The sequence below is a fragment of the Panthera leo genome, chromosome A3 (assembly GCF_018350215.1).
Source record: "Panthera leo isolate Ple1 chromosome A3, P.leo_Ple1_pat1.1, whole genome shotgun sequence".
Taxonomy (NCBI): Eukaryota; Metazoa; Chordata; class Mammalia; order Carnivora; family Felidae; genus Panthera; species Panthera leo.
In genome coordinates this window covers 26,050,495-26,075,048 of record NC_056681.1, presented here as the reverse complement: position 1 = coordinate 26,075,048, position 24,554 = coordinate 26,050,495, and the positions used below count along the sequence as shown (strand labels likewise).

The 24,554-nt window shown below is 49.9% G+C and overlaps 1 protein-coding gene across 11 annotated transcripts in view; it reads left to right on the top strand.

Moving 5' to 3' along the window:
- The window catches only part of DNMT3B (DNA methyltransferase 3 beta), a 42,001-nt gene that overhangs the window by 5,304 nt on the left and 12,143 nt on the right, over positions 1-24,554 (top strand). For 5 of the 11 annotated variants that reach the window (XM_042931267.1, XM_042931265.1, XM_042931260.1 and 2 more), the window contains exons 1-13: positions 9,429-9,738; positions 9,932-10,094; positions 11,070-11,131; positions 12,881-12,988; positions 13,957-14,082; positions 14,742-14,951; positions 16,108-16,266; positions 19,027-19,134; positions 20,019-20,163; positions 22,216-22,341; positions 22,502-22,546; positions 23,929-24,008; positions 24,311-24,423. In XM_042931267.1, coding sequence (XP_042787201.1) covers positions 9,709-9,738; positions 9,932-10,094; positions 11,070-11,131; positions 12,881-12,988; positions 13,957-14,082; positions 14,742-14,951; positions 16,108-16,266; positions 19,027-19,134; positions 20,019-20,163; positions 22,216-22,341; positions 22,502-22,546; positions 23,929-24,008; positions 24,311-24,423 — 1,475 coding nt within the window. In that variant the 5' untranslated portion in view covers positions 9,429-9,708. Of the gene's footprint in view, positions 1-240; positions 277-9,428; positions 9,739-9,931; positions 10,095-11,069; positions 11,132-12,880; positions 12,989-13,956; positions 14,083-14,741; positions 14,952-16,107; positions 16,267-19,026; positions 19,135-20,018; positions 20,164-22,215; positions 22,342-22,501; positions 22,547-23,928; positions 24,009-24,310; positions 24,424-24,554 lie in introns of those variants that run through there. The other 6 variants (XM_042931261.1, XM_042931262.1, XM_042931263.1 and 3 more) reach the window with 3 other exon arrangements.

Here is a 24,554-nt window from a genome sequence, read left to right as displayed (position 1 = left end):
ACCCGGGACTCCAACTCACTACAAGATCATGACCTGAGCAGAAGTCGGACACTTAACCCACTGAGCCACCCAGGCACCCCTTTTCTCTTCTCTCCTCTCCTCTCCTCTTTTCTCCTTTGTGAGAGTGCAGGCGGGGAAGAGGCCGAGAGAGAGGGAGACAGAGGATCTGAAGCGGACTCTGCTGACAGCAGCGAGCCCAGTGTGGGGCTTGAACTCCAGAAACGCAAGATCATGACCTGAGCAGAAGCCAGGTGCTCAACCGACTGAGCCACCCAGGTGCCCCTACAGTTTTCATTTTTAATATTTAAGTTTTGAGCTTGATCTTCATGATTGAGAAGGACGAAAGTCATCTGAGACTTGAACCGGAGCATTTATTTCTCTGTGGGACAATGACCTGCACATCCCTATGGGTCTCCCCAAATAGGAACGATGTTCTCTGCCCTTGGGTCTGTCACCAGAGGAGAGGGATCTCCTAGTGTCCTGCCTGAGAGGCACAGGCCTGGCTGCAGAGAATGTGGCTCTCAGTCTCAGGGATCCTGTGTAAGCCTCTGGCTGGAGGAGGAGCATGGCCTACAGAACAGGCTGACCCAGGGGGATACCAAAATATTTCTTTACCATCCACCCTGAAGTCCCATCTTCTGAGGCTAATTGGGTCTATTCCTAAGCAGCATTTGTTTGCTGTTGGAAGTGGACACACTTGGGCCCCAGCTGGGGCTGGAACCCAGGCTTCCAGCTCTAGGAGAAGGGACGATGCTTTCTCGGTCAGTTGGTGTTCCCAGCAGCCAGCACAGTGCTGGGCCCCTGGCTCCGTGAATGTGCGCTGTACAGCTTGACTGAAGCATTGCTTTGCCTGAGCTTTGTGGCTGCAGCACTAGAATCTAGAGGAGAGAGGAGCAGAAAGAAGCAGAAGGAAGCTGGCTCACCCGGGATGTGGTGAGAAACAGAGTATTAACTAGGCTAGAAGCCTGAACAGGCAGGTGCTGTGACAAAGATCTTCTGGGTCGTTCTGGGTTATGCAAGAGGCAGTGTGCGACACTGGGTGGAAGGGTTTGGAAAACTCTGAGCAAATCTGCATAGAGGTGTGGGCAAAATCTGTCCTGTTGTGCTCTTGTAAAAGGGTCTTAATTATATTGAGAGCAGTGTAGATTTTGGGGTGAACCAGCCTTGTTATTGTGTCCTCCACCACCTGGCTTTGTCCTACCACCCTCTCCTGAACCAGCTGTGGGCTCCGTGAGGATGGGCTGTTGGCCGATGTCTGCCTGTGCTTCTCAGTGCCGAGCATGGCTCCTGAAGCCCGGGGGAGTTCCTGTCTGACGCTTGTAGGAGAGTGGCCTTTGCCAGCGTGCTGCTCTGTCTTGGGAAGTTCTGTGTAAGCGCCGGACAGAGTGATTGCTCAATATTAAGCTTGATTGTCACCATTACCTAAGGCCACACAGCTAGCAGGGAGTAGAATGTGCATGGCAATGCTCTTGCATTTCTTTGAGACCTTTGTCCCCACCTGGCTTGGACCCACAGAACTGGCAGGATGCACAGATGTGTCAGGTTAAGATACCCAGGAGTGCCCGCTAGAGCCCGCTCTTTGCCTGCAGGCCTGCTTCACCACTGTTGAGACTGGCAGACCTTTGCCCATACCAGGTAATTGTAGCTAGTTTTTGAAAAAAGTGGTTTATGTGGGACGTAGGCTTTTTTTTTTTTAAATTTTTTTTTAACGTTTATTTATTTTTGAGACAGAGAGAGACAGAGCATGAACGAGGGAGGGTCAGAGAGAGGGAGACACAGAATCTGAAACAGGCTCCAGGCTCTGAGCTGTCAGCACAGAGCCCGACGCGGGGCTTGAACTCACGGACCTCAAGATCATGACCTGAGCCGAAGTCGGCCGCTCAACCGACTGAGCCACCCAGGCACCCCCCCCCTTTTTTTTTTTTTTTTAATGTTTATTTTTGCCAGAGAGCAAGCAGTGCCTGCACAGGAGGGGCAGAGAGGGAGACAGAGGATCCAAAGCTAGCTCTGAGCTGAGAGCACAGAGCTGGACACGGGGCTTGAGCTCATGAACCCTGCGATGATAACTTGAGCTGAGGTCAGTTGCTCAACTGACTGAGCCACCCAGGCACCCGTAAAATTTCTTTTAATGTTTATTTTTGAGAGAGAGAGGCAGAGCGGGAGTGGGGGAGGGGCTGAGAGTGAGGGAGACACAGAATCTGAAGCAGGCTCCAGGCTCCGAGTGTCAGCACAGAGGCCTATGGGGGCTTGAACTAGTGAACCACGAGATCATGACCCGAGCTGAAGTGGGAGGCTTAACTGAGCCACCCAGGCGCCCCTATACTTTTTTTCTTGTGCAGAGAACTTTTAAGGTTTGCTGTCTTAGCAACTTTCAAACATACAATATAATATTTTAGTTGCCGTGCTGTATATTACTTCCCAGGGATTTATTTGTACCTTTTGACCATCTTTAAGTCATCTCTACACCAAAAATGGGGCTCAAATTCACAACCCTGAAATCAGGAGGCACATACTCTTCTGACTGAGCCAGCCAGGTGCTCCCAAAATTTTGTCTTAAAAAATATACTAAAAGAATGAATACATACATACATACATACATACACACAACACACACACATATAAATATTAGGTCTTCCTGCTTATGGTAGCAGTAATCTGTAAGTCCTCCCATGTTGAATCAACTAGAAATGCTGTGTAAATTTATTTGTGTGCAGAGCTAAGCTCCCTAGAAAAATCCCCTGGGGACTAACTAGAAGAGGGAACCAGAAATAAGAAAATGTAAACTAAGGGATGTGCAAGACCTTTAGGGAGAAAACTGGCAAAAATTTTCGGTAAGGTTGGCAGGCTTGCCCTAGCATAGGAGCGCTTATTAGTAAAGCTATGATGATTAAAAGGGGTGGCAAGGGATAAATGCCAAAGGGAAAAGTCAGTCCAGAAACATCCTACATACATGGGGGGAACTTTATAAAAGAAGAGGAGTTGGGACATGCTTGTCATTACGTGTGTTTGGCTTTCCTTATAGGGAAGAATGAGATCCCTACCTCATACCATACACAAGTAAATTTAGATTGTTTAAACTTGAATGGCCATTTCATTAGAGTTTGTTTTTTTTGAGAGAGAGAGAGCACAACAAGGGAGAGGAGTAGTGGTGCGGGGGTGGTATGGGGGGAGAGAGAGAGACAGAGAGAGAGAGAGAGAATCCCAAGCTGGCTCTTTGCCCAGTGTGGAGCCCGATACTGGGCTTGATTCTATGACCCCAGGATCATGACCTGAGCTGAAATAGCCAGAAGCTTAACTTACTGAGCCACCCAGGTGCCCCTTGTATGGCCATTTTCTTTTCTTCTTTTTTTTAATGTTTATTTTTGAGAGACAGAGACAGTGCGAGCAGGGAAGGGGGGGGGGAGAGAGAGAGAGAGAGAGAGAGAGAGAGAGAGAGAACCGGAAGCAGGCTCCAGGCTGTGAGCTGTCAGCACAGAGCCTGACTTGGTGCTTGAACTCATGAACTGCAAGATGATGACCTGAGCTGAAGTCAGACATGTAACCAACTCAGCCATCCAGATGCCCCTTGAATGGCCATGTTCAAAGAAAGAAATGTTTCTTGGACAGTATCTGACTGTAAAAGTAACATGAGGATATGGTAGTTCACTCACAAACTACCCTCCCAGGAGACCTGACTTTCTACAGTTAGAGAACAAATGCTGGAGGAACATGGCTTAATGCACATGCTAGCGTATTAACTGAGACTGTGTTGCACAGACTGTCACTTGACAAAGTTTCATCTTCTCGTCATTCCCTCATTCATTGCCTCTCACTACCATCCCCCACTATGGCTGCATGGGATTTAGGCAGTCATTTGTTTGGAGCTTTTGCTATGATAAACGGGAAAGCAGTGACCATGCTTGCACTCAGCTCTTGGTAAGAGCTTTGGGCTGGGTTGATCTGTAGCAGAAGAGTCCTGTGTAACAGGATATGGAACATTTGGCATTTTTAGGTATTGTCAGTTTGCCATCTCAAAGGCTCACTCTATCCCCATTGCCTCCATAAGAGGACAGTTGAGATTTAAGGCATTGGCTGTGTGGCAGCAGGAGCAGACTACTGTGAGGGACAGACCCAAGGTGGTGGCTTTATAGAAATTTGGTCTTCACTTACCCCTTAGGGGAGAGGGCAGTGGGCTCTTCCACTCTGGCTTTGCTAAGGGACACATGACTATAGGAGCGAGCACTGCAGCTCCCAGAATCCTTTGCTCCTTTGCTTCCCACCCATCATTGTCAGAGTTAACCATTGGTTTCCGCTCCACATTTGCACACCCTTCCAAGGGTTTCCCAAATAATTGTAGGGGAAGAGGGCTGCGTTTGTTTATAGGGTAAAAAGCTTGACTCGAAACTCCGCTTTAAGTTGCCTTATCTTTGCAGATCTTTCTGTATATTCCTTGTGTTTTCTCTCTTTATTTTAAGATTTTATTTTTAAGGAATTTCTACACCCAAAGTGGGGCTCAAACTCACAACCCTGAGTTGAAAAGTCACACACTCCACGGACTGAGCCAACCAGGAGCCCCAGTTTTTTCTTTTTCTGTGAATTATCTATAAGGGTATTGGTATATAATTCCCATCCACTGAAGAACATCTAGATGTTTGTGAGTATTTTGCTAATATGAGCAGTACTGCAAGGAACATGTTCCTATAGCCATTTTTTTTTTTTTGCATTTGTCTAATTTGACTCCTGCTGGGATCAATTATTTTAATAATTCTGATCAATATACCAAAGTTCAGTTTTTACTGTACAATGAAAGTGGCATTTGCAGCCATGGCCTAGAGGCATGGAGCAGTTGTCCACATTCCTTCTGAATGCCCCAGAATGAAGGGATGCTTTTGTGAGGCAGAGCTGGAAAGTCTGGCAGGATGGCACATGGAAATGTGTAAGCCCCGGGTTCTTCTCAAGGTTTCATCCTCTATGTTGGGGGTCCCTAGCACCAACCACCCAGGGAGTTAGGGGAGGTCATCTCATTTCACAAATGATAAAACTGGGGTTTGAGAAAGCCATTGAGGGCTTTTTCATTCCAGCTTTCCATGGATCTGGTAATTTCTGGAATTTAGCAAAGATTTCCTAAAAGTCAGGTAAAGACCTTGAACTCTGTGACCTCATACTCTGCCACCAGCCAGGTGGGCAGCCTGTTTCCAGCCTCTTACTGTTGTACTTATTGTTCCCACTTCCCTCCTTCTCTCTGCTCACCTGGGTGAGGTGTCCCTACCCAGGTTTCACTTTTGTAACTATACTTAGCATATTGGTTTTAAAATGTCTTTAAGATCTGGCTCCTGAGTCAAGTCTAAATCTCTATCACTTAGCTGCTGTGCAAGCCTGGGCAAGGAATCTGCCCATCTGTTACCTCTGAGCTTCAGTTTACTCATCTGCAAAATGGGGCATCATAAGAGTAAGCTCTCTCTTTTTTTCGGTGAGATACATAGTAATTATTCCATCTCAACTATTTTGTTATCTCCGACAAGGGAAGCAGCTAAGAAAGACTCGGGCAGCTGAGGGGGAGGATACAGGAGTCTAGATTTCCCTCCCAGGGGCTGTGGAGAAGACGAAATTTCTTAAAAAGGTGAATGGGAATATCTTTCAACCTCCCTTTTACTTCACGTGATCTCTAACCCCTGGGGGGACTCATGTGGGGCAGGGATGCCCAAGTGGCCCCGCCTTCTACCTACTTCTCCATCATGTCCACCATCCAACCCCCTTCCTGTATTGTGCACTTAATTAATGCAATTAACATTTACAAGATGCTGTGAAGTAACTGCTCCTGGTGCCAGCCTGGAGGAAGTGAATGACATCACTCCTCAGCCTTATAGCTGGGTCGGTGGGGGGACGAGTCCCTGAGCCTCCTCCCTGAGTCTAATTGGGGGTGCCACCCACCCTTCTGTCTGCCACATTGCATTTGGACACGTCTGACCTGGTTCAGTTGGGACACAGGCACCCTGCACTAATGAGGCAGAGCCTTGCAGGGAGAACCTTGTGGGTGAGCCCACCCTGTGCTGCTGCCCGCCCCCAAATCATGTGCTGGACCCCAGCTTCTGGGAAAGGGTCAGAGTTCACCACGCATCACGGTGGGTCCTGTCCCTCAGCCCTAAAGTTCCCCACAGTCTCTGGGATGGGTGAGGCAGTGTCCCTAACTAGAATTCTCAGGCTGCCATGTCTTGGCACGGCAGTTACAGGCACGTGCCCTGGACTGCCTAGGCATGAGTCTTGGCATTGCCACCTTGATGGGTGACTTAATTAATTCATCTGAGCCTGTCCAAAGCAGGTTGATAACAAGACCTGCCTCGGGATCTGGTGGGGGCTGAGAGAGCGGTTTGTACCACCTTTAGCTTTTACGGTCGGGACCTGGGCCCTGTTACAACAGTGGGGTGGCAAGGCACGGTTGTTCAGCTAGCACAGCAAGTACTCTGGAAAAATCCCTCCGGAAGGTGCCATCTCGTTCAGGGTGGTAACCCAGCCAGGTTATCCTCCAGCGCTAGAAAGATCACACTAGGTAAAGCACTTGGCTTGTCTTGGGGGCCACATTATCCAAGAGGTGGTGGGAAGAGATGACGGTGATTTGTCTCTACCATTCGTTACACGCCGGTCTCTGGTACTAATTTCTTCCTGTTCTCAAGAGCATGTGGTTAAGTTTATGTGTTCTCTAACTTTTCCTGGACTTGAGCACGTTAACAAGTCACACTGGTCACGTGTGTATTATGTTGCTTAACAAGCATGTGTTTTGTTGCTTAATCTGTGCCTCAGTTTGTCCATCTGTAAAATAGGGATACTACGCACCACATTGAAGGATTAAATGAGTTGATGCAGCTAGAGCACCGAAGAGGGTGTTGCATATAGGGTAGTAAACGCTGAAAGAAAATGACTGTATCTTTAGGTGGGAGGATTTGTGTGAGGAGGGCCAGGTTATTACTTTTTGGAGCAGGAGTATTGGGAGAAGCCTTCCCGACTGTCACGATGTGGTTTTGGAGTCTGAACAACAGGGAGGTATGTGGTAGAGAGAGATGGGGAGGGCTTCCAGGCTGAGGAGGCAGCTGTAGCACATGCCTGGAGGCGCGCTTCATTCATCAGGTGTGTAGAATTGGTCAGGGAGAGGCACTGAGCTGGGCACCTTTCAGCCTGCGCAGGTTCTGGACGCCGGTGTGTGTTGTGACAGTAAGACAGCAAGGGAAGTTCATGGCAATGCACACCCGGGGTGATGCAACTCACATAATTGAATTATACATTGGGGGGGGGGCAAGTATTTTAAAATAGCTTCCCCGCTGGGGCGCCTGGGTGAAGTCAGTTAAGCCTCTGACTTCAGCTCAGGTCACGAACTCACGGTTCGTGAGTTCGAGTCCCGCGTCCGGCTCTGTGCTGACAGCTCAGAGCCTGGCGCCCGGTTCCGATTCTGTGCCTCCCTCTCGCTCTGCCCCTCTCCTGTTCACGCTCTGTCTCTTTCTCTCAAAAATAAACTTAAAACAGCTTTCCCGGGCTAGCCCAGGTAGCTGAGGACACTTAGCTGGTTGGTGTCCTTCCCTGAACCTTCCTCCAGTCCTCATGTGCCTAGTTTATAGGGGCAGGAGATTTTTCCTGAATGTTGGCATGCGGCTTTGGGAAGGGTGCTCTGCTCACATGTCTGCTTGGTAGACTGGGGGACAGGTTGGCGCTGCTGAGGCCCTGGGGGAAGGCCCGAGGTAGTTAATCATTGTCCACTCCTGGCTGCAGGCTCCACCTGGGCCTATCTAGGAGGGAGCCTCCTGACTGACACAGTAAAGGGCCGTCTGAGGGAATCTTGGGCCCTGGATGAGAGGGAAGCAATGGCCCTCAATTTCAGCCTCTGACCTGCTTGTTACCAGCTTCTGACTGGAAGGCCTCGCTGCCCTCCCCCGCTCCCCAAGCTTCTGTGTACCCTTTAGTGTCTTACACCCCATGACGCAGACGCCCTCCTGGTGTCAGGCTACCTAGGTTATTTAGTTCACTGGCTTGGCCAAGGGTAAGACGCTGGGAATTAATTATTACTTGGAACTACACTCCAGCAGTTTTCCTCGGATTTTGGCAGCTTGGCCTCACAGGAACTGGCCGTAGGTCAGCCAACCTGTTCTTCCGGGTCAGGGCTTGGCAGTGAATGGGGGTGAGGAGCAGCTGATCAGACCAGGTCAGGCATTCCTCTGTTTCCGTGGGGCTGGTGAGGTTCCTTAACATGTATCAAGAGAAAACAGACCAAGAAGTGTGACCCTGTACACCCTGGACCACGTGGGTGGCTATGGATCAGTGTACATTTAGAACCAGAACAATGCTTCTCTAACTTGCACATAATCACCCAGGGGTCTTTCGAACATGTTGGTCTTGACTTAGTAGGTCTAGGGCCAGTGCCTGAGATTTTGCAGCTCTGACCAGCTCCCAGGTGATTTCCAGAGGTGCTGCTCCCTGGGCCTTATGGGAAATACAGCAGGGGTCTAGTTGCCCCATGCCCTGGCCTGGGGGATGGACAGGTGCAGAGGATGGCTTTGGGACCCCAGGGCACACCGCCCATCCACCTGGGGGCGCTGCAGGCCAATTCAGACCGCTCCCCACATCGCCCCCTGGTGGATGTGGTGCCACATCACTATTGCAGTCCACCGCCCTGTAGCCTAGAGGATGTTTCTAGAAGGTACCCTGGGAGGCTAGTGTGCGTCATCTAGTACGGTGCGGTGAGTCCCCAAGATGGGGCACAGGGGTTGGGAGTGCTCAGTGCTGATGAGCAGCCTTTTGCTCAGGAAGCTTTTCCCAAGAGCTCAGGAAGCTTTTCAGTCCAGAGCAATAGGGTGTGGTGGCAAATACCTCTGGAGTAGTTTGGGGGAAAGTAAGGAATGGGTGTCTGGGGGCCTCATCTACTACCTAGGTTCTAGTTTTGCCTTGGTGCCCTACCTCTTAGGTGTGATTTTTGGCCTTGGAGACTAATCCTGTCTGTGTGTCAGTTTTCCTTTTCTATAAAATGGGCGCATAATCACATTAATAGGCGTAAATGAAAGGTGCACGCTCTTGCAGCCAACATCTGTTGAAGACCAGGATGAAGGTCGCACAGCCCTTCAAACCTTCAGCGAGGACCTGGCCTGAGCTGGTCTGAGCCAAATAGCCTGGTGATGATGCAGTTACCAGGACGGGCAGCAGTGGGGAGACAAAGGCCCAGAGGTGGGGTGAGGCTGGAGCAGATGGGGAGCATGCCCCTTGTTAACTGCCCCAGTCCTTCGCCTGTGCTCCTCCATCCTTTCCCTTCTTGGGAACTTGGGACTCTGAGCCCCAGCTGGTGAGGGAGGAGGGGAGTGAGCGACAGGCCAGCAGACCAATGGGCCCCTGAGGTTGGGGTGGGGCGGGGCTTGTGCTGCCATGGAGAGGAGAGAAGCTGTTCTGTGGGGGAGGAGGGGGCGGGTGGGAAGAGGACCTGGAGATTGAGGGGAAGAGAGAGAGCAAACAAAGGGGTCAGGAGGGAAAATAATGCACTGGCTTCCTGAGGCCCTGCGGAGGCTGGGCAGGGAGAGGGGGCCAGGGGCAGAGGGGACCAAGGCTGGCTGCAGGCAGACCCGGGCAGGCGGGTCCTAAATGGCATTGTTTGAAGTGGCCGGCTAATTGCACAGAACAGCCTAAGCCTCAGACCACAGCCCAGCCCCCTCCTCTGTCCTGGGTGCTGGTGTCTGAGCCTTCGGGCCGCCTGGCCACATGGAACCAAGTCCTGAGCCTCCGAGTTTGGTGAGGGGGGCAGGCTACGGGGTGGGGGGGGGGCAGCCTGGGTGGGGTCCTTGGGTAGGAGTATCACCCGGAGAATATGTCAAGGGGCCTCCCTTGGCCTGAGGACGTAGAGCCATTGGTGGGAGGTTTGGGGTGTGCTGCCCCCTTGTGCCCTTGTTTCCCTGCTACCCTACCTATTCTGGCCCTCCTGCAGGAAACAATGAAGGGAGACACCAGACAACTCAACAGAGAGGAGGACGCCAGCGGGAGGGAAGACTCCATCATCACTAACGGGGGCTGCAGCGACCAGTCTTCTGACTCCAAGGATGCGCCCTCACCCCCCATCCTGGAGGCTATCAGCACCCCGGAGATCAGAGGTGGCCGGGCTAGCGGGGAGGAGGGGTGGGACAGGCCCTGCAGCTGGGACATGAGCCTCCGAGCAGGCTCGAGGCAGGTTGTGGGGAGAGGCTCTGGTCTCTGACAAGCCCCGCCACATCTCCCAGGAAAGAGAAATGGATGGAGGCAGAGCCCAGCCCGTTTCTCATCCCTGCCCACAGCCCTTGCCCCCCTTCTCCTCTCCCCTCAGCTGGGACTCTGAGGAGGTAACCCCGGGGTGATGACCCCTGTCCTTTTCCAGTCACGATGGGGGGAAATTTGCAGCATAGTCTGGGGTCTTTGGCTCTTCTGCAGAGGGACCCCTCTTCCCTTGCAGGTGATTATGTGGCAAGAAGACACTCGCCACATATGTGGGGGAGGATCTGAGGCTTGCTTCCTTTGCCATCCTGCCCTCCCTGCCCCTCCCCTCCACAGTTCTGGATCACATCACCTGGGATCCACCCCACTGAGATTTCCTGACCCAGCTGGTTTGGAAATGCCTGTATTGTCCCATCCTGTTGTTGAAATCCTCTAGAGCTGTGCTGTCCAATAGGACACTCTGCAAGGGTGCAAGTGTTCTGTTTTGGCGTGGTGCACTAGAGTTAAGCCCCTAGCCACATGCGAGCACTTGAAATGTGGCCGATATGGCAGGCACTGGACTGTTCATTACTTGCAGTTGGTGGCCATAATTCTGGAAGGAAATTGATGCCTTTCCTGCTGAGTACCTTCAGTCATTGTTTTGGGTCCTATTATGTGCCTGGCCCTGTGCCCTGTTGCCTTATGAATACATTGAAGGGAAATCAGATCCTGAGGGGCTCAGTTAACCCTCTGAGGATGCCAGTGGGTCTAGAGGGATCTCTGCCCCCAACCCAGAGAGGAGACTACAGGGGACAGCAGGTCAGCGAGGGAAGACACGGCTGCCCCCTGGCCCGGAGGCTGGCCCTTCCACAAAAGACAAGACCGGTTCTTTTCTCCAGGCCGAAGATCAAGCTCACGACTGTCCAAGAGGGAGGTCTCCAGTCTGCTAAGTTATACTCAGGTATGTGTCCTCATGTCCCTTGTGCAGGATTCGGGAATTCCCTTGAGTGGCATCCAGTAAATACTTGTTGAGTGACGGATTTGAAAACTGCTAAGCACACAGAGGGCTTTGAACAACCTCATGCATGAAGGCATTTTCTGCTACATGCCAAGTCTTTTTTTTTAATCATAAACATTAATTTTAGTCCATTTTAAAGTTTTTTTACTAAATGCTTCCCAGCATATTTCTGAAATTCTCATTTTCCCAGTCCGGAGGATCCAATTACATTGATAAAGTTTTAATGTAGTAAAATCGCTCCTTTTATTCCTGGAATGAGCCCAACTTGTTTGTGGTGTGTTTTCAATCTGATTTCCTTTCACATCTATTCATGAATAAAGTGGATGTGTGATTTTTTTTTTATTTCTTGGAATATATTTGTGTCTGGTTTTGATCTCAGGGTTATGTGGCCTCAAGGATTTTTTTCCCCTCACGTTGGAAAGAACTTGCCTTAGGGGACTTCTAACAATCATTGCAATGTCTTTTAACGGCTGCTGCAAAGTCAAGGTTTCTACTTGATCAATTTTTTTTCCACCTTAGAGTCTTCCCGTAATTTTTTTTTTTTATTCCCGACATCATTTATGCCTTTCTTGTTCTTATTAATCATAGTAGAGTTTTGGTTTTTTTTTTTCCAATTTGGTTACTTTTTTGAAAGAGCTGGTGTCCAGCATTGGGAACAAAGTTACGGACAAGTGTAAATTCACATTCGCACGGCTTCTGTTCTGCTGGAGGGCAACCAGTGGATGCCCAGATGATGAGCATAAGAGCTGTGTGGATATTTGGGACTGGATGCTCAGGACACCTGTTTTAGCTCCGGTGGACCATCAGCAGGAGTGGCAATGGAACCTCTGGCCTTAGCATGTCCTCTGAGTCTGGCCTTGAGTGAGGCCTGCGTTGCTTGATTCTCTTTATATTCCTGTTGTGCTGTAAGAAAAGTACTGTTACAGTTTTAAAGAGTGAAATGGACTCACTCAAGGCCTCAATGGGCAAGCGAAGTGAAAAAATCAAGTTCTTACTATTACATCCAAAACTCAGGCTGCTTACCAGTGCACAGGTTTTTGGGTTTTGCTGTGCAGCATGGGACATGTTCTAGGGGTTCTTCATTGGTTCATTGGTGCCATTTCTTCCTGGTCCTTGTATCAGGACGCATCTCCTTTGAGCCTTTGATTTCTCCCACTTAATTGTGCAAATTGACCAGCTCTCCCTGTTAGTCATAGCCAAATCAGTCTCCCCAAGGTGCAGATCCAGATTGCATTCATACTGTGTCTTAAGATTTTCTGATTCCACTGTTTTGTGTGTGTGTGTGTGTGTGTTTTTAGTGTGTATTTATTTTTGAGAAGAGGGGGGAGGGGCAGAGAGAGGGAGGGAGATGGAGAATCTGAAGCAAGCTCCAGGCTCTGAGCTGTCAGCACAGAGCCCGACGTGGGGCTTGAACTCACGGACCGTGAGATCATGACCTGAGCTGAAGTCAGACACTCAACCGTCCGAGCCACCCAGGTGCCCCAGGGGTTTTCTTTTTTGATCATGTCTTGAATTTGTGATCCCCAGGGTAAGCCACTGTAATGTCTTATAGGAACAAAATATTTTGAAAATATTTTCAGGTAACTTGGGCCAGTATTGTTTTCACTATGATTGACTTTTCATTCGTAAACCGTTTGGGGTTTTGTCACCTTTTGATAACATTTAAAGTTCATAATGCTTTCATTCATAAAGGATCTGACGGGTGATGGAGATGGCGAAGGGGAAGACGGGGATGGCTCTGACACCCCAGTGATGCCAAAACTCTTCCGTGAAACCAGGACTCGGTCTGAAAGCCCAGCTGTAAGTCCCCCACTTCTGAGCCCAGGCACTTCCAACCAGACACAGGCCTGCATAAACACACACACACACACACACACACACACACACACACACACACGCAAAACCAAAAAATGGTCTTGCATCCTCCAGAGAGAACTTTGGAGAGAGAGGTGAATACATGTTTTGAAAGTGGAGAATGACAGACAGCAAAGCTCACGGATAGTCAGTGAAGGTCTTCTCTCCCGTGGTAGTGTTTCAGGTTTTCAGCTCTTTTCGGACACTCCTGGCTGCAAGTGCCCGAGACTGCTAGTTTGTAGGTGAATGGCTCAAATGCCTATTCCCTCTGGGACTCATTTCCGTAAGCGGAGTCTGTGACTTAGTGTCTGGTGTGGAAACGGGTAGGCGATCGTTGCTAGTGGCCTCCCACCCCATTAGAGAACAGGCTGACGCTCGAGGACCGTGGCGGGTCTAGTTTACAGTCTCCCCTAGCATATGATGGAGGTCATCCCCATTACAGAGGACAGAAGGATCCGGTAACTAACCCAAGGTTAAACATTGATTCTTGCGTGCAGGATTCGAATACAGGAGTGCACCACCCAAGTTCATGCCACTTTGAGAAAGGAGCCTAAGGGCTTCTCATCCAGCTGCTTGATCCACTACCTTCCAGAAGAAGACAACAGTCACTCTAATGCTTTGGGGGGACAAAATGTTTGGTTTGGGGTAAACTGGATGTTATTTTCCATTCAATCTGCAGGTGCCAGTTGCCTCTGACGGGCAGTGCGGGATCTGCTGTGGACCATCGGCAGCCCTGCTGGCACCCTACCCCTTCCCCCAGTAACAGGGGAGTTTCTGGGGGAGATCCTTTCAGCCCAGAGTCCTTCCCTGCTTACCCACCTCTTCACTTCTGGGGACTTGAGGCGACCCCTCAAGTCCGAAACTCCATGCCTGTAGTCACCAAAGGCCTCCTGCTTATCCTCTCTTGCTTCCAGGTCCGAACCCGAAATAACAACAATGCCTCCAGCCGTGAGAGGCACAGGCCCTCCCCACGCTCCACCCGAGGCCGGCAGGGCCGCAGCCACGTGGATGAGTCCCCCGTGGAGTTCTCAGCTACCAGGGTTGGTTCCCCGGACACCCCCAGTCTCTTAAGTGGAAGATCCGCCTCTGTCACTGTGCCACTGAAAGCAGCCGGCGTTTAACCTATATCTGTTCCTCACACTCAGCACCTTTTCAGGGTCTTGCCTTTCCTTTCGCTCCCGGGTGCTGGGTAAGCTTCTCTCCTGGCCTGATCCTGGATGGAACCCTGGTGGAATGTGAGAATTCCCCGTTGACTGGGTTCTTGCTCCTCCTTGGGAATGAGTTCAGCTCCACTGACTCCAGAACTGTTCTGTCTCGCTAGTATCTTCACTGACTGTCTTGAGGCAACCCCAGTGGTCACAACAATTCTCCACTCCTGTTGCAAGGCTGGGCACACAATAAGCATTTAAGGAAACCCGTGGCCCTCTCTGAGCTTGGCTCTGGAGTCTCTAGACGTCACTCATGCTTACTCTGCCTTTGTCCTATGTGTCATGATTCTGTCCCCGTTCTCATGGAGGTCGCTTTTTCCCACCACTCAAGGGGTGCTCACTCGTTCCTGGAAAACCAACCTTGGTGGTGTCTGTTCTCAACTCACACCTTCACGCTTCAGGCTTGCCCGGGATCCAACTGGGGGGACCACCGGTCTCCGGTCACCTGCCTGGTTTGCTGTGGCCCAAGATCTGTGTCCTTCTGTCCACAGTCCCTGAGGCGGCGGACAGTATCCTTGGCAGGCACACCGTGGCCGTCCCCCGCCAGCCCCTACCTCACCATTGACCTCACAGATGATGACGTGATGCCCCAGAGCAGCAGTACCCCCTACGCCCGCCTGGCCCAGGACAGCCAGCAGGAGAGCTTGGAGTCCCCGCAGGTGGACGCGGAGGGGACAGATGCCGACAACACCGAGTATCAGGTACCACTGGGAAGGCCTACGTAGTAGGGAAGGGCAGCCACTCACCCAGAGGAGCCTACTCCCACGTGTCTTTTTTTTGTCACATCTGTTCTAATATTTGACTTTCTTTTCCATATGCACCAGTCCTTCCTTCACCCTACTTATCTGCCAGACATAATTCAAACACCTAATTGATTTCCCGAACATCACATTTGTACCCCAAATAAGTGTACCCTGTTTGTACATGCTTCTGTTCGTCCTGTTTTACGTACAATTGGAGACCAGCCATTTTCACTTATTAGGAACTGGAGTTGTCTCACTTTCTTGTCTATAACCCATCTAGTGTATAGTTCATAATTAACCAGTGGGCTCAATTATTTCATTCCAGCATTGCTGCATATATACGTACGTGTCTGCATATATCATGTAGACAACCTTTTTTTCTTATGTATATCAGACTATAGGTATATTTTCATAACTTGTTTTCATGGGCATCTCACATTTTATGGTAAGCTTTTTATGTGCAAACGTCCATAATTTTTTTTTGCATTTCAATGCCTTTGTAATAACCTGTGTAATGGCCTGTGGTGGGAATACCCAGTGATTGTCATTATTTACTCTAATGTTATGTTCTGTGAGTTTTCAGTCGGCAACTTTCATTCCTAGATACTAGGTTAAATGTATTTATGAAATGTTGTAAATCTAATATAATCCCATGTTCCTATCAAATAACCAAACTGGTCCCTTATTTTCAAGGGGTTCAAACTCGTAGTTTTAATTTTTTTAAAGTAATCCTTGCACCCAATGTGGGGTTCAAACTCAGCCTCAAGATCAAGCACCCCTCAGCTGGGCACTTGTTTTTTTAATATTTATTTTTGAGACAGACCCCATGAGAGCATGGGGGGAAGAGGCAGGGAGAGGGGGACAGAGGATCTAAAGTGGGCTCCACGCTGACAGCAGAGAGCCTGCGGGGCTCCAAATCACCAGGAGATGGAGATCATGACCTGAGCCGAGGTTGTACCTAGGCTCCCAGGGGCCCCCATGGTGGGCACTTTGGAGGGAGCCCCAAGTTGGTCCCTCAGGCAGTGGCCATTGGGGTCAGTGGGGTGGGCAGGACTTTTCCTTGGCCCAGGCAATCTGTCTCATTGGGATTCTTTCTTGTGGTTTTCCCTTCTAGGATGGGAAGGAGTTTGGAATAGGGGACCTTGTGTGGGGAAAGATCAAGGGCTTCTCCTGGTGGCCTGCTATGGTGGTGTCATGGAAGGCCACCTCTAAGCGACAGGCCATGTCCGGCATGCGGTGGGTCCAGTGGTTTGGTGACGGCAAATTCTCCGAGGTGAGTCCAGTGCAAGGTAGGCTCCCGGGCCACAGACCTGCAGTGTTTTCCTCCCTTCCTTGTACACTTGATGTTTTACGATAAAAGGCCCGTGATTGCTTTCTCCAGATGGATGAGGCTATTTGACTCAGTATGTCTAGGAAGGATAAAAATTTCTTGTTAAATAGCATAAACACATATTGAGGGTCTCATGGGGCTTAGAGCTCTGTGTGCTCTTCTAGGAGACAAAAAGCTGGAATGTTCTCTGAATCCACTTGTGGCCACTTGTGCTCTCTTTTTTACTTTTTATGGATTCCTGTGGAATTGGGAATGGCCACTTGGGTAAGCACCCTCAAAGATCTTTGGAGAAGCTTAGAAGAGACAGGAAGGGTGGTCTCTGCCTCTGGGCATCATTTAGCCCTGGAGGCATGTGGGGAGGAGCATGTCTGGCTGGGCCTAGGGTCACCTGGTGACAGTTCTGAAAAAGTTCAACTCAGAGTACCGACTTCAGAGTTTGTTGATTATGTTCTTTTTGTTGCTGATGATATATATATCATCTAATGTTTTATATATATAGATTATATATATATATATCTAATTTTGATATGATTAACATGATTATGTTCTTTTTGTTGCTGATATATATATCTAATGTTTATTTTATTTTCGAGAGATAGAGAGATAGAGTGGGAACAGGGGAGGGGCAAAGAGAGAGGGAGATGCAGATTCTGAAGCAGGCTCCAGGTTCTGAGCTGTCAGCGCAGAACTTGACACGGGCTCGAACCCACGAACCACGAGATCACGACCTGAGCGGAACTCGGATGCTTAACCGACGGAGCCACACAGACGCCTCTGTTGTTGCCGACATTAACCATTTTATGTTCTTTCTTGATGAGAGTCTGTGGGACAATAGCTGTGTTGGGCATGAATCAGCCACTTTTGATTTCTTACCCGTCCAAAGCACACTATGAGATCTCAGGTTTTGATGAGAATAGTGTAGGCAGTACTTTGCCTGTGATGGTCTCTTTTCAAAATGTTAGTCCAACCTTCAGCATGTCCAGAGGTTAGATGAGGAACAACAACAAGCTGGGCTGGGACGGAGGCAGATGTGGTAATGGAGGGCCATTCAGTACATCTGTGTGATTCAGCATCAAGTTGAGGTTCTGTTTTTTCCCACGATTTGGGCTTCCTCGGGATCATTTGCCATAAACACATTGAAATTCCCAATAGGCAGGACGAGGAGGATTTGGAGTCCCCCTGGTAGGCAGAATACACGTAGATACTCTGTTTGACCAGCAGAGGGAGCAGGTCAACAAATGTCCTGGGCTTGTGCTCTCCCTGAAGCCTCTAACTGAAGGATGTGGACTATGAGTTCTGTGAAATGAAGCAGCAAGGATTGTTTGTAACTGCTTTGGCCCAGTGAAACAGATTGAGCTTTGCAAGGCTGGTCTGATGTTAGTAAGATGATGTGGGGGGGCTACTAGCATTATAGGATAGGGTTGCAGTGCACGTCTTGGTGTTTGGGGTACACATGGCATGCAATAGAGCAGTTCAGGACTGGGAACAGCACTGGTGTTTTCAATGTACAATCACACCGACCCCTAGTTTCTTTTAAATGCTTTTTTTTAAAAATTTTTTTTTAACGTTTATTTATTTTTGAGACAGAGAGAGACAGAGCATGAACGGGGGAGGGTCAGAGAGAGGGAGACACAGAATCCGAAACAGGCTCCAGGCTCCGAGCTGTCAGCACAGAGCCCGATGCGGGGCTCGAACTCACGGACTGTGAGATCATGACCCGAGCTGAAGTCGGCCGCCCAACCGACCGAGCCACCCAGGCGCCCCTTAAATGCTTTTTTTTGAAAGCTTATTTTGCGACAGAGAGAGAACTCAAGTGGGGAGGGGCAGAAAGAGAGATGGCGAGATTATCATAAACAGGTTCTGCAGTGTAAGCACAGAGCCTGATGCGGAACTCAACTCAAAAACTGACATCGTGACCTGAGCCCAAATCAAGAATAGGACGCTTAGGCGACTGATCCACTCAGCAGCCTCCCCCCCCCTCCCCGGCCCCGCCCCCCGGCCAGTTTTTTATACGTGGTGGCAATTCCCTGTCATGGAAGGTCAGGATTAGAGGTACAAGCGCAAAACGGAAGTTGGCACGAAAGAGAGCATGCGCTGTGGGGAACCAGACATCACCTGTCTTTCAGTGCTAATCAGCATCCCGGGACAGGAGTTTCATCCCCTCCCTTTGGCGGCCTGATTAGTTCATGCAGGCCCTGGAGACTTGGGGAATATATGGGTATTTAGCCCCAATGGAAGGCCCATATCAACAAATCAACATAATTAGAAAGTGCTTACTTTTGTCAACACTATTCTCTAAACGTGTACATTAAATTCCCTTAATAAAATGCTAAAGAGTTAATCTCAGCTGTCCTTTGTCATGCTCATGAAGGAGGGAAGGACATGTACAAAAGTACCAATATTGGAACGTCCACTGTGCGTGTCAACACTGAGATGGGGCCCACACCAGGGACCTGTGGGTCATTTGGTCTCAGAACATAACACAAATACAGGGCGCATCCTCCATTTGGAGAATCCTACTTTCTCCCATTTGGAGTGTCATGTTCACTGTGCTTCTGGCTATAGGGTGTGTCAGAGGCTGCGTACCAATTCTGTTTTCTACTTTCTCTAACCTTCTTTTCAGTCTGTGAACATGATCCCCAGGAATAAGCCTGGGAGAGATACAGGCTGTAGACGGGTGTTGATGATGGCTTTCTCTTTCAGGTGTCTGCAGATAAGCTAGTGGCCCTGGGGCTGTTCAGCCAGCACTTTAACCTGGCGACCTTCAATAAGCTGGTGTCTTACAGGAAGGCCATGTACCATGCTCTGGAGGTAACATGGTAGTCGATGGTGGGGGTCTGGACCCAAGAGCAGAGTTAAAGCAAGTGACGTACAGAAAGCCAGCTCAGGCCACAGCATAGCCAGTGCTAGCACGGAGGGGACACATGAAGTGCGTGCAAATATGACAGTAGCCTGATGATTGAGAAGAAAAGGAAGGGATTTGAGACTTCCGTGCCTTCCCGGAGCTATGCCCCCTTCTCCGTGTACTGCTAGAGGGGGGAAGAGCACTGGGAGGTGGGACACCATATTCCTATCTGTCAAGCTTTTCCAGAGCCTCAAAAGCTGCTGGAGAGCAGCTGAGGCCTCTTCCCCTTGTCTGTGGGGGATCCATCAGGCTGTCATTCCCTTTACCTTGACGTGGAAAGAAAATGGCCAGTGGCCTCGGTCCAGCATTTGTGAGCCAGGCTTTGTGCTTAATTAGACATGTAAAACGTCATAGTGCTTCTGTAATAGGACTTAACACTTGAGGTCTCCCCAGCTTCGTTGGGGAAAAAAAAACACAAGAAATCTGGAGCTTTCTCAGAGGCAATGAGACTGTGCTGTGGCTGATGCCTCTCCTGTATCTAAAAGTGACAGAGCTAATTCTGATCCTCTGGCCTTTGAGAAGGAGCTGACCACTCAAAGCCCAATGGGGAAGAGATGCTCTTTGGTGCCTGCATGGAAAGACTTCATTCTCTGCATGGCCTCCTGCCTGTCTCCGTACACAGGCATACCCCCCCCCCCCCACCCCGGTCACATACCATAGCCCAGGACAGCTGCTAGGCTATGAAAGGGGCCAGTGTGATGAGGAATGCAGGCCCCCGCTGGGTGAATCCCTGGGTGTGGCCTGGCAAGCATCCACCCCTCCTGTTCATCCCGCCTCTTTATCTCCACAGAAAGCCAGGGTGCGGGCTGGCAAAACCTTCCCCAGCAATCCTGGTGACTCCTTGGAGGACCAGCTGAAGCCCATGTTGGAGTGGGCCCACGGGGGTTTTAAGCCCACCGGGATCGAGGGCCTCAAACCCAACAACAAGCAACCAGGTGGGATTGGGTCCCTGGGCAGCACCCACCATCAGCTGCTGGTGGGGACAGTCTTGGGAGATGCAGTCACCCCTTGCTGCCACCTACCCTACCCCGGCTTCCCAGCGAGCTGGCATCCCTGGAGCGCTTTCACCCTGTGAACCGCCAGGGAAGCTGGAAAAGTGAATAGGCCAGCCTTTTCCAGCTTCCCTGGTTACCCTTCTTGCTAAAGGTCAAGTATGCGTAATTGGGATTGAGTCCATTGCAGAAACTTGAGTAAATAGAAGGCCAAGACAGAATTGTCACTGATGCCCTTTTATAAATTTCTCTTACAAGTTTTTGCGTATTTATTTTGAGAGAGAGAGAGCACACTTGCGAGAGTGAGAGGGGCAGAGAGAGAGGGAGAGAGAATCCCAAGCAGGCTCCGCTCTGTCGGCAGCACAGAGCCCCATTTGGGGCTTCATGTCACAAACTGAGATGGTGACCTGAGCTGATACCAAAATGGGTGTTTAACTATTTGAGCCACCTAGTTGCCCCATTAGTGCCCTTTTGTTTAAAAAGGAAAACAATAATTAAGCTATGCTTACTGGAGAAAACTTGGGAAGACTTAACCCTTCCCTAAACCCCACAAGCCACCTCCATTCAGAAAGCAGCGTCATCCATGCTAAAGGTTTGACCGGCACCGTATTTCCTCTCTAGGTGTGGTTTCACATTGTCACTCCCAGGAATCCCAGATGTCTGAAATCCAGGATTTTATTTGTCTTAACAATCCATACGTTTAACATAGTATTTTCTGTTTTGTTTTGTTTCCCTCTCCCCACAAATAAGTGGTTAATAAGTCGAAGGTGCGTCGTGCAGGCAGTGGGAAGTTAGAATCGAGGAAACACGGTACTCCCTTCCCGTATTTTGACTATGCACTGTTTTCTCTGCACTTTCTTTCAATTTCTTGCATATACAGTGGTCACTGGGAACGAATCCAATCTGTTAAAAAGTCAACCTGAGCTCACACCTACCCCCCTTCACTCCCATCCCTCACAACTGCCCTCCAGGTTAACGTTGTTGGGTGTGCACACCCTCCCGGACTTTTCTATACACTAGTTGGATTCCTGCTTTCCCTTAATTTCTCAACTCTAATGGTATGTGCACCGTCAAATGTAATTTTGTCACTAAAGGGTTCTTACGATTTCTGATGACTATAATTTTCCTTTACCACGCTCCTTATAGATATTTACAGGTTGAATAAAAATATAAAAGGAATGTATAGAAACAGAAACAATGGCCATATAATATAATTTAAATTTGTTCTGGTAGCAACGTTGGAGAGAATACAAGAAACAGGTGAAATTAATATAAATCATGTACTTAATCTAATATTTCCAACATTTTGGCATTTCTAAGTCAATATAAAAATTATGAGTTTGGATTTTTCTAAATCTATATTTTTACATGTCTTATGATATCTCAATTTTCGTGCTGAATTTTTCATTAGAAATAAGTGATATATTTTTTAGAGATGTCCGAGTTCCAAATGAGCTGTTTGGTTAGCTTAATTGGGCAAGTTTTTTTTTTTTTTTTTTAAGTTACTTATGTAAGTATTCTCACCCCGTGTGGGACTTGATTCCATGACCCCGAGATCAAGAGTGCCCTTCCTACTGAGCCAGCCAGGCTCCTTCAATGGGCAGTTGTTAAATTTACATCAAACTTAAGTATAAAATGCCTTTGTTGAGTCAGCACAAGTCACATCTCAAGTGCTCAGTCACTATCTGTGGCTGTTAGCCAGCGTGCTGCACATCAGAGGCCAGGCTTTGTCTGATGTTCCCGGTGCTGGGTCTATGGGGATGTATTCTCTTATACTCCTGGCTGTTTAAACCCCTGTAAATAAATACAGAGTGAGGGATTTTGAATTCCTCTGACTTGTCCATAGAGGGGTGGTCGGGCACGCAGTGTGGACCCATGTCATGGCCCAGGTGCGGCTGGCACCCAGGCATGGTCCTGTCCTGGGGTCACGGTTTCCCCGCACCCCCCTTCGCCCGCACACCCCAGCCACGGCTGCCATCTCCTCACCTTTCCCAGAGAACAAGACCCGAAGACGCACAGCCGATGACTCGGCCACCTCGGACTACTGCCCCCCACCCAAGCGCCTCAAGACAAACTGCTATAACAATGGAAAAGACCGAGGAGAGGAGGACCAGAGTCGAGGTGACCGTGGGGCGGTGAGGAGGCCGGCGGCCTGAGCTCACCCACTGTGGGGGGGTGGGGTTGGGGACAGTACGGAGGGCCGTTCGGCAAGCGAGTGTGGTTTAGCTGATGAGTAAGAGGCTACCTGACGCCATGTCCCATCTGCTCTTTTTCTCAACAGAACAAATGGCTTTGGATGTTAGCAACAACAAGGGTAGCCTGGAAGGTAATGTACTCTCCTTTGCAGTGGTCTTCCTTCTTGCCCTGGGTAGTGCTCAGGACGTACCCTGGCCTGTTTATCTGCCCTGTGGGAGTTTAACCGAGCGCTCTGTGCCTTGACCTTGGGCTGGGGTGCAGACATCTTAGTTGCTACATTTAATGCAGTGAATTGTCTGACTTTCACAGAGACTGATCCTGCCCCCTTGAGTATGTAGGAAGGGGTGGGTTGGCAGTTTGTCCTCAGGAAACTCCAAACGAAACCATGATCTATGACATCTTTAGTCTTTCTCAGCGAAAAGCCAGAATGGGATTTGAGGTAAAATGCAGACAGACTTCACCACCATCACTCTCTCAAGCTAACTCTGGTCCATTTGTCCTGGCTGGGAACAAGCCCCTGGAATTGCCCAGAATGTATCTGAAGGAATTCAGAATGTGTGAGGATGGATGGACTCTCTCCTTGCTTCCTCAGCCTGATGTCCATTAGTCAGCAAATAACTTTTTGAGTGGTTCCCTCAGTGCTGGGTAGGAAAACAACCGCTCCTGACCCACAGCGCTCTGGGGAGAGCTCAGGTTTGGAGCAGTCCCTGACAGTTCCAGAAACCTCGACCCGTAATCCTCCTATCCCCCAACACTCTGTCACCCATCTGTGCTTCCTGGCTGGGGATGCTTGGTCTCAGGCATTTTAATGACCCTGCCCACATGGTCAGTGATGTGGGCCATTCCTGACCTGCTGAAATGAGGGGAAGGCAGAATATCCTAATGGGAAGGGACCAATGTCCTGAAATCATGACCAGATGACAAGCGATGGGCATTTTTTTTTTTTAAAAGATTATTCATTTTGGGAGAGAGAGAGAGAGAGCGAGCGAGCAGAGAGAGCGTGCACAACTGGGAGAGGGGATCAGAGGGAGAGAGAGAATCCCAAGCAGACTCCATGCTGTCGGTGCCCAGCCTGAGCCCAACGCAGGGTCGATCTCGCAAACCATGAGATCATGACCTAAGCCCAAATGAAAAGATGCTTAACCGATTGAGCCACCCAAGAGCCCCTCACGTTCCTCTTTAAAGAGTCTCGGGAGTTTTCAGGCCAGGCCCTCCCAAGAACATCCCACTGCTGGAGTGGCCCCTGCTCGGTGTCCTGCCTCAGGTCTTCCATTTGGGCCTTGCCTCTGCCCGTCTCACGGGACTTCCTGCCTGGGGCTATGGTTCTGGCCTCTCCCCATCTCTGGAATGGGGACTGTGGGCGCTGCGACTTTGAAGTGTTGCCGAAAGGAACAAAGCGTGAGGAGTTACTTAGCTAGCATGGAGTACGTAACAAGAGCGGTTAGACTCCAGGCTTCCACTGTGATGTTGTGACCCTACTTGCCAAAAGCTGCATCCCTGTCTTTCTTACAGATAGCTGTCTGTCCTGCGGTAGGAAAAACCCTGTGTCCTTTCACCCTCTCTTTGAGGGTGGGCTCTGCCAGACATGCCGGGTAAGTCCTAACCTGGGGCTTTCCTGCCCCTTCCCCACTGCACTTCCCTGTACTGGCCCAGAGGAAGGCACCCACATGTTGGCAATAGAGAAGCCTCTGGTGCAAACCCTGCTCTGAGCATTAGGTGCTACAGAGGAGGCCATCCTGCAGCGGCATGCAGACCCCTGCTGGGGTCCCTGGACAGGACACCAAGCCACCCGTCATCTGTTCTGTGGCTGCGTCCTAGGGCCTCAGCCAGTGAGCCAGCGGGACCTGGTGGTCCCCGATCTCTGAATTCATGGGCGTTTCTCTCCGGCCGCCAGGACCGGTTCCTCGAGCTGTTCTACATGTACGACGATGATGGCTATCAGTCCTACTGCACTGTGTGCTGTGAGGGCCGCGAGCTGCTTCTGTGCAGCAACACGAGCTGCTGCCGGTGAGCATGGGCCATGGGCTGCGGGCCTGGTCTGTGGCCCTGAGGGATCCGAGGCCATGGTGCTGGGCCCAAGCCGGTATCCCACAGGGCCATGGTCATCGTGTCCTGGAAGTAGAACTGGGGTGTAGGGA